This window comes from Ictalurus furcatus, chromosome 9 (assembly GCF_023375685.1).
Source record: "Ictalurus furcatus strain D&B chromosome 9, Billie_1.0, whole genome shotgun sequence".
Taxonomy (NCBI): Eukaryota; Metazoa; Chordata; class Actinopteri; order Siluriformes; family Ictaluridae; genus Ictalurus; species Ictalurus furcatus.
The window spans coordinates 26,376,971-26,386,970 of record NC_071263.1 but is presented as its reverse complement, the minus strand read 5'-3'; the positions used below and the strand labels follow the sequence as shown (position 1 = coordinate 26,386,970).

General features: G+C 40.9%; 2 protein-coding genes across 7 annotated transcripts in view; one reads left to right on the top strand and one right to left on the bottom strand.

Annotated features, from left to right (window-relative positions):
* LOC128612459 (octapeptide-repeat protein T2-like) overlaps positions 1–10,000 on the bottom strand; it is a 32,450-nt gene that overhangs the window by 4,522 nt on the left and 17,928 nt on the right. Inside the window, exon 2 of the mRNA XM_053632682.1 lies at positions 6,808–6,915. Coding sequence (XP_053488657.1) covers positions 6,808–6,915 — 108 coding nt within the window. The remainder of the gene's footprint in view (positions 1–6,807; positions 6,916–10,000) is intronic.
* The window catches only part of wdpcp (WD repeat containing planar cell polarity effector), an 83,647-nt gene that overhangs the window by 62,333 nt on the left and 11,314 nt on the right, over positions 1–10,000 (top strand). For 2 of the 6 annotated variants that reach the window (XM_053632676.1, XM_053632674.1), the window contains 5 exons: positions 427–615; positions 2,644–2,767; positions 3,755–3,818; positions 9,318–9,338; positions 9,466–9,571. In XM_053632676.1, the coding sequence (XP_053488651.1) occupies positions 427–615; positions 2,644–2,767; positions 3,755–3,818; positions 9,318–9,338; positions 9,466–9,571 (504 nt within the window). The other 4 variants (XR_008386753.1, XM_053632675.1, XM_053632677.1 and 1 more) reach the window with 4 other exon arrangements.

Genomic DNA, 10,000 nt, shown 5'->3' with positions numbered 1-10,000 from the left:
ACACACACACACACACACACACACACACACACACACACACATATATATACACACACACACACGTTTTTCCACTCATCTCCTCTTAAGTTTGCATTTAAGAGTTAAAAGCACTTAAGAGGAGGTGAGTGGAAAAACACGTGTGTGTGTGTGTGTGTGTGTGTGTGTGTGTGTGTGTGCTCTGAGTGTGTTGTACATGATGTTTCAGATTTTCTGTTTTCTGTGTGTGAGCCTTGTGTGTGTGTTTGTGTGTTTGTGCGTGTGCATGAGAGCCATCTCTCCCTGGCACGTGTACTGTTGAGTGTGTGTGTGTGTGTGTGTGTGTGTGTGTGTGTGTGTGTGCGTGTCTGAGCCATCTGTCTGGGGTGTGTACTTTGCATGTATGCGAGTGTTCCACATGGGTTGTGTGTGTGTGTGTGTGTTGTATAGGTATACTGAATGGGGCCCAGCTGGGGGTGGGTGAACTCCTGCAGCATCGTCTGCGCTATGGAGAGGTGGATGCTGCACTGGGCATTCTGGGTAATATGGACTGGTGCATGATGGGAGCAGACTGCTATCGTGGTCTCATCTCGGTGACTGATCACCTGCTCAGAAAACCACTGGACGAGCGGACGGAAGGTAAGAACGTGAGGAGTGTACCATGTAGCCTCAGGATGACTAAAGTAGTGAAGAGAATGGTGTGAGAGAAGTGATCGATGTAATAATAGAGTTGTTTACAGTTCATTTGAGGATTTGAGTATTATCATCAGACCAAGCACACCTTTTACATGAATTCTGCCAAAAGGTGACTTTTAACTGCTACAAGAACCGCCCCTCCATTTTTTTTTAAATAAGTATTTGGGTATATTTAAGAGAACTGTACAAGCTGAGTAAAAAAAAAATCCCAGGCAAATCTTTCGGCCCAGCCCCAACCGAATCACACTGGATTAGCCAATCAGCATTTACCTGACACACAGTTTACTTCTGGTACTCATTCATATCAAAGATTTTTTAAGTTCAGGTCAGTAGTTATGGAGCTAGCTGTAATGTTTTCCTTGTAATGCTGTATGCTACAGAAAATAAAAAACATGGAGATTAATCTAGCAATAAACACAATATTTAGATTTTTAGATTTGAGTAAATGTAATATTGCATGATAATATACTGTATGTGTAATAAGTGTATAGTGTTACATGGTGAGATGAAGATCCACAGAAATACAATACTCTACTATACTCTACTCTACTCTACTATACTGTACTATACTGTACTCTACTATACTATACTCTACTATACTCTACTATACACTACTCTACTATACTCTACTATACACTACTCTACTATACTCTACTATACACTACTCTACTATACACTACTCTACTATACTCTACTATACACTACTCTACTATACTATACTCTACTATACACTACTCTACTATACTGTACTCTACTATACTGTACTCTACTCTACTGTACTCTACTATACTATACTCTACTATACTATAGTATACACTACTCTACTATACTCTACTATACTATACTATAGTATACTACACTCTACTATACACTACTATACTATACTATACTATAGTATATTATACTCTACTATACTATACTCTACTATACTATAGTATACACTACTCTACTATACTATACTATAGTATACTACACTCTACTATACACTACTATACTATACTATACTATAGTATATTATACTCTACTATACTCTACTCTACTATACTATACTCTACTATACTATACTCTACTATACTATAGTATACACTACTCTACTATACTCTACTATACTATACTATAGTATACTACACTCTACTATACACTACTATACTATACTATACTATAGTATATTATACTATACTATACTCTACTATAGTATACTATACACTACTCTACTCTACTATACTATAGTATACTATACACTACTCTACTCTACTATACTCTACTATACTGTACTCTACTATACTATACTCTTCTATACACTACTCTACTATACTGTACTCTACTATACTGTACTCTACTATACTATACTCTACTATACTATAGTATACACTACTCTACTATACTCTACTATACTATACTATAGTATACTACACTCTACTATACTATACTATACTATAGTATATTATACTCTACTATACTCTACTCTACTATACTCTACTATACTATACTATACTATACTATACTCTACTATAGTATACTATACACTACTCTACTATACTATAGTATACTATACACTACTCTACTATACTATACTCTACTATACTGTACTCTACTATACTATACTCTACTATACACTACTCTACTATACTGTACTCTACTATACTCTACTCCACTATACTATACTGTACTCTACTGTACTCTACTCTACTATACTATTCTATAAAATGTTCATGATAACTTTGTGTGTGTGTGTGTGTGTGTGTGTGTATGTATGTGTGTATATGTGTGTGTGTATACCATACTATAAAATGTTCATGATAACTTTATTTTGTGTGTGTATGTATGTGTGTGAATATGTGTATGTGCATGTGTGTATATGTGTGTGTGTGTGTATACCATACTATAAAATGTTCATGATAACTTTATTGTGTGTGTGTGTGTGTATGTATATGTGTGTATGTGTATATATGTGTGTATATGTGTGTGTAGCTCAGTTAGAAGCTGCTCTGGGGATGTTCTACTCTCCGTCCAGAGCCTTAACAGACTCAGTTATACTGGAGTATCGAGACCCCATCAGCCGCTACGCACGGAGATTCTTCCATCATCTGATCAGGTATGCGCACACGCACACACGCACACACACACACCCCTATTAAAATGGCAGGTTTTTTGTGATGTAAAAACATGAAAAAGAGAGAAATCATGTCAGAACGTTTTTCCACCCTCGATGTGAAATTACAACATATAAGAATTAAGTGAAAAACAGTCAGACACATTTTAGGGTAAAATAGGAAAAATAAGAAAAGGTTACGATAACCTGGTTGCATAAGTGTGCGCACCCGTTTATAATTGGGAACGTGGCTGTGTTGAGAATGAACCAATCACAAAGTAATTATCATACACTTGGAATTATTCTAATGAACCCCACATAAAGATCAGCTGTTTCTGTAGGATTTTCTTGACATGTCCTTAGTATCATCCGACTGCTGACACCATGGTCTGCAAAGAGCTTACAAAGCATGTACGGTATCTCACCCGTCGGAAGGTATCGATCGGGAGAGGGGTATAAAAGAATTTCCAAAACATTAGATGTGCCGTGGTAAGGCCATCATCAACAAATCTGACAAAGTACTGATTACTCTGTGCATGTGACAACAATCTCTCGTATTCTTCACATGTCTGGGATATGGGGTGGGGTTGCTAGAAGGAAGCCCTTTGTCACAAAAAAAACATCCAAGCACAAATAAATCACCCCAAACCATGTGGTAAAATGTGTTCTGGTCTGATGAGACCGATTCCAAACGGTATGTTTGGTGTAAAAACACAATACACGATATCCACGGGGAAGCATGGTGGTGGCAGCATCGTGCTTTAGGGCTGCTCTTCTTTAAATACCTGAGGGATGACTTTTTGGAATAACATTGTTATCATCTCTCCAGTACAGATCCACAGACTTGTAGAATGTATGCCAAGGCACATTGAAGCTTACTAATACACTTTACGTTGGTTTCTCCTTCAATTGTATATCAAACCCCATTGAATGAATCATTTTGAGACCTCTGCTCTGTATCCTGCCCAACGCTGTACTGCTTCATTTCAGGCACCAGCGCTTTGAGAAGGCTTTTCTCCTGGCTCTGGATATCAGCGCTCGAGACCTGTTCATGGTGAGACGCCTTTTTAATATCACACAGTCAGCAGTGACAAGCAAGTCCGAATGACTTGGATTTCGTAGAAGTTGTGGTCAAAACGTTTGCATCGCACCTTCGAGATTTCGGGTCGGAATCCTGAACGCGGGTTCGTGTGCGCAGAGTTGACGTGTTCTTCCCGTGCCTCGGGGGTTTCCTCCAGGTTCTCCGGTTTCCTCCTCAGTCCAAAGACATGTGTTGTAGGTTGACTGGCGTTTCCAAATTGTCAGTAGTGTGTGAACGTGTGTGTGTGTGTGTGTCCAAGGTGTCGCCCTGAGTTCCCTGGGATAGGCTCCAGGTTCCCCTGTGACCCTGTGTAGGGTAAGCGGTGCAGAAAATTGATAGATGGATGCATGTTGTGGAACATCAGAGAGATTAGTTAGCTCCTGTTATCACTTATGTAATGTTATGGCCTGTCTTTATTCTCTATTGAAGTTAATTTGCGGCTTGTCAAGCGACTGATAAGCCATAAAGATGGAAGACCTTCCTGTGGACAAACAGGGTGAGAGTGATGATTTAGTCCTGTGTGATTAGAATGAATCATACCTGGTACTTAAGGGCTTTTCTTTGCGGTTGTAATCATGATTTGCGTGGAAAATACAAACATACTGCTAAACTGTTTGGAGGTTTAGGGGCGTTTTTTTTTTTCAGCTTTTGTCCAGTTTATATATCACAGCAGCACTACACTAGCCACACCTCTTCATAATGTATTCAATCTCAGCCCCGCCCCTTTTTACAGTCACTCTATTCTGCTGCTCTGATGAGTATGATTTAAAACATAAATACAGTATATAATACCTGTCTTGTGATGTTTTTTTTTTTTCTTCTCATTTAAAATATGGCCACGATATTAGTGACGATTCGTCCTGAAGCCGTGGTGCGTTGGAAATTTAACGTCGGGCAAAGATCAGGAGAGCAACAGTTGCTCCTGATGGAAAGCGGGGGGGTGCGAAAAAATCTTTTCTTCTTCCTTCTTCGCCTCGTCTCTGTGCCCTAAACGTGTGAAACCCCCCACTCCACACTCAAGTGACACCTTCTCTATTAGCGTTCGCATTCACTCGCTCTCTCCCTCCCTCACTCACTCGCTCCATCCTCCTTTCACGGCGGTCACTCGCGTTCCAATTCATTCAACACTAAGTGCTGCCGTTGAGGGTCCAGATTGAAGAAGGAGGAGCTGAACCTGTGGAGCTTGAAAAAGAGAGAGACGGGGGAGAAGAAGTGAGGGATTGGTTAGTTAGAGAGAGAGAGAGAGAGGACTGGCGAAAAGGTACCTTGAAGCGGTCATTGTTCGGTTGAGCAAGAAGAGAGAGAGAAAAAGAGAGTGAGAGAGAACAAAAAAGGTGCAAATTATTAACGCTTCATGAATGCCACTTTATTGAAAATCAACAAAGAGAGCAATGAGGAGGAGGAGGAGGAGGAGCAGTGCGAGTTGGGGGGGGTTCTGTCTGCCAGCGGCGGCATTTCACCCTGTAGCCGTGCCACATGTTAATTAGCCAAAGTTAAATTAACCTCCCTGCAGGAGAGAGAGGAAGAAAGAAAGAGGGAGAGAGAACGAGTGGGGATCTGATCTCGTCCCCTGTGTGTCGCGGGGGTCTGCGCTCCTTTTGTCTCCGAACCCAGGAAAAGAGGCCTGAAAGAATTCCTCTCTCTTTGCCTTTTGTGAGGGGCCCACTTTTAGTGTGGAAGGGTCGGGAGTCGGAGAGAGGGAACGGAAGGAGGTTATGACCATGCACTCTGGGGGTTTTTGTGTCCGTGTGTGTGTGTGTGTGTGCGTCTCTGTTCTAGCAATACTCCGTGCTTTGTCAGAGCATAACAGTTTTTCTTTTTATACACAAGTCTGTATTAACGACATCTGTGAAATCACTGCTTCGAGAATTTCACACGCTGACCTCATATCCTGCACTCTCATTCGAATGGAACTGAGCGGATTTAATATTCGCCTCTAATTAACAAACAGCCAATCAGAAGTCAGCCAAGACTACCTGTTGTACATAACGACCGTGAATCCTTTTTAAATGGTCGGCTTATTTTACTACAGCTATACCGGTCACCCCAGTAGCCTAATGCAACCAAGTAACCGATATTATTATTAGGATACTAGGGTGCCAATAATTCTGTAACTGTTCTCCGAACATGTAGCGCAACAACTCCCGTTATAGCAGCTATGAACAGTCATTAAAGGGCAGCTTGTCATGTGACTGAGAAACCAGAAAGCACAATCTCCTCTGGCCTGAAGACTGAAGCACAGGATGGCATAAGTAAGGAATCAAACATTTTGGGAGGGGGGGGGGGGGGGGTTGGGGGTGCTGTTAGAGGAAAATAATGAAAGCTCTCCATGCTGAAGGAAACAAAGTTACAGCTTTAAGACTGGAGTTAATAAATGCTAAATAATGCTTGTAAGTCTTTATATATACATTATTTACTGTTAAACATGGCAGCGTATCTGAGAAAACGTCAAATCTTTGAGTGCGACGGTTTAAACAAAACCTACTTTCGAGAGCCGTGTGTCTGCTCAGGAAAGATCAAACACACGTTTTTGAATGCGTATTTGGACTTTTAGAATACACAAATACTTGCGTTCTTGTTTGTGGGTTGAATTTGCTGTCTGGTTTAGCCAATTAATGCTTGCCTGGATTACAGGTGTTGGGTTTTGTTAGTGTGTGTGTGTGTGAGAGAGTGTGTATGTGTGTTGTCTCAACTCCACTAGTTCCTGCCAGACTCTTTTATGCGCCGAGGTGAATACCAGCCATCGTTTTCGTCATCATTACCAGCACTCGAGCGGCGTTTGTGTAATCTCACAGCAGTCCAACACGCAGCTAAAAGGCTGCATATCTGCCCGTAAAGCTCTTAAATAAATAAGATTAGAGCGTGTTCTGTGTGCTGTTCAGGCTTCTCGCATAATATCTGATGGTTTATGCACGGAATTATTGTTATCCCTTCCAAGTCGTGTGGATTCTCAGTGCTGAGCTTCTCTCTCTCTCTCTCTCTCTCTTTCTGTCGGCTTCTATTTCTAGCTTTTTCTCTCCGTCTTCTTCTCTGATCCCATCTCTCTCTCTCTCTCTCTCTCTCTGTCTCGCTCTCCCACTACGTCCTGGTTCGGTCGCTGAAACAATCATCTTCGTGAATGAAATCAAACGTTTCAGCATAAAGCCTCTTTGGAAGCTCAGGATGGAGCGTCTAAGCTATGAAGCGTTTTTTTTGAATGACGTTAAGATCCAGATCATTTCGGATCGTCAGAACTGGCTCACGTCCTGGTTCTTGATGATTTCTTCCGATCGAATCGTATTAAGACCAGTATGAAGTATTTTGTTGTAGTGTTTCCACCCACTAACTTTAAAAGGTTGTCGGATGCCCCACATAAACATATTTCTTTTAAACGATAACTGTGATTGTTGATGATGTGGCGTTTTCTGTGAGGAAGATGTTTATTTAACGTCTTTGGAAGGAGTCTCCAGAGTCAGGGCATTAAATAAGGTTTCGATACAGGAGAGTCTTCCGGACAGAGGACTTTGCACTTTCCGGTGTTTTTTGTTTTCCGTATTAACTTCAAGAGAAAGAAACACAGAGGCTGGAGAGGTAGCAACTTTTTTAGCCTGCTATAATCACAGGAACTTATTTCAGAGATGTTTCGCAACATTAAATGTAACTATAAATGGATAAAACGTACAACGTGTCATCCTTTACTTAAAGCGCACCTATTACGGTTTTTCAAATATGACCTTTCATGTAGTGTGTTACATATGTAGCTGTTTGTGAATGTAAAAAGTCGGCAAAGTTTCAAAAATCAAAGCGCACGACAAACCGAGTTACTGACTCCCAAAAGAAGGAATCGATTCTGAACAGCTGAATCGAGTCGTTAGTGATTCCAGACTTTACTTCCTGTACTAACCTACGTAGGTTTGTAACAAAAAGCCCCGCCTCTGGTCTTCATCGGCCGCTCGCTGACAGCGGTAGACCAATCACGACAGACTGGGATGTCTGACCAATCAGAGCAGAGTATGCTTTCTGAAAGGAGGAGTTTAGAATGAATCATTTAGAACGAATCATTTAACGAGTCGTTTGTGACACTGAGGAAAAAAGTAACGCTGCAGTTTAAATTAAGTGTTTTTTGACCTCGGATGCACGTAAATCTATCGTATGAGACCTCTAAAACAAAATTAGGCACGTTTCCAAACCATAATAGGTGCGCTTTAATGAAAAAAATTGCAATATTTGGCAGATTACTGTCGTATAGTACAGGAATAAAACATTTGCTGTTGTAGGAAAAGAATCATCTTCAGGACACCATGACATTGTTGATTATTTTCCTGTAACAGTTTCCTGTTTCCTTCCTTATATTAAATTGTATTACAATCACATCACAGTCAGTGCAGCCATATTTCAGATCACAGTACAGATTGTGAACTAGCAGGTGCAAGGCTGTAGGTCTGTATGTTGAGTGATCTAAAGCAAATACTCGTATATGCAATAGTCTAGTATAAAGGGAAGGAGCGCTACTTGGTTTACTGATGATGCTGAGGGCGGCCATGTTGATTTTGACGTTACTTGCTGAACTCGGCGGTTGAGGAGACCGTCCTGAGTTTCTGAGTAGCAACCCCTGACTTGAGGGGGCGTTTTCTTTAGTCTTTCCTAGTTAGAGGTCTGAAATTCTGACACGTTTTAGTGGAACGCAGCTGTGATGCTGCTCAGACAGTTGCACACTATTTCAGCAAAAAAAATAAATAAACCCCTGACCTTGAACTTGCATCTATTTTCTTTTTCACAACTGACTCTGGCATTTGAACGGAATGCCATTCGAGGGCAATATTACAAATATAAATATGACACTATAATATATGAAGCTCAAGAGAGGGCACACACACACACACCTGTATATCCCCCCTGAAAGCAGCTATTTCACCAAGATATCTGATATTAGAAATCTACAATCCGCAGCATATCTATTTGCACATATCTGCAAATAGTTTTACTGTTGAAGAATGCGATTACCCAACCCAAAATCATTTTTCTGGTCAATAAGTGTTGTCTATTTCACATTTCCTGTCTGAGAGAAAGACCTCCAAGTAGAATTGTGAATGTAAACTGACATTTGGAGGCACATCCAGAGACTAAATGGCGGGTTGATGCGCCGATAAGGATATTATATTCCATTCTGTTAGATGAGAGGGATGGAAAATGACATTTTGTGTGTGTGTGTGTGTGTGTGTGTGTGTGTGTGCGACCACCTGCTCGTAATGAGAACATCTAAACTCCTATTTTCGACATGAAGAGCACCGCTCTCGCTTTCTAAAAGGTGACACCTTCGTCTCTCCACACCTCCCTTGCTCCAGCTTCTGAAACGGTAGAGATAAGATCCATCAGAGAGAGAGAGAGAGAGAGAGACGGAGAGAGAGAGAGAACGAGGGAAGGGAGGGTTAAGGAGAACAAACGTGACAGATTTTTTTTCACAAAGTTTGATACTCATTTTTTTTTTTCAAGGTTCTTTTAAACTTCAAACAGGTCAGTCTGGCTCTCTTCTACCCGCATAAGAAAATAACGCTTCAATATCGTCCATTGACAAGTAGAGATTCTTTTCTGTCTTTTTCCTGTCTGACTTTCTGCTTTTACTGGGGTTTTTTCCCGGAAGGACCTCCATTACGTGGCACGGGACAGCGGGGAGCCTGTGTTGGCCAACGTGGCCCGACGGAAAGCTCAGGAGCTGGATGCGGAGGGGGTCACGATCTCAGAACCAGGTGAGAAGGTCGTTGCAGCTGAGGTTGGATTATAAAACCCATAACCCAGCCTTGAGAAAACATTTCTTTTAATATTGGAGCAGCAATGATATGATACATTGAGAGAAATTATATTCCAGTGCACGTTTAATGTTTTATTATAGAAGATGAGAAATACAACCGCTGTCAAAACCGCGAGCTGTTTTGAACGTGGCGCTACTGTTTTCCTGTATGGTTTTTATTTATTTATTTATTTATGTTACAGTATGTATTGTAAAAATGACCAAGTATCATATGACTTTTTTTATTCTCCAAATAGACTGCCTCTAGACATACTTTTTAAGGGAAGCCCATACATCACTACTTGATACATCAAAAGATTAGACACACTCATTCTTCATTATTTTTAATCCCCCCCCCCCCACACACACACACACACACATTTTAGAA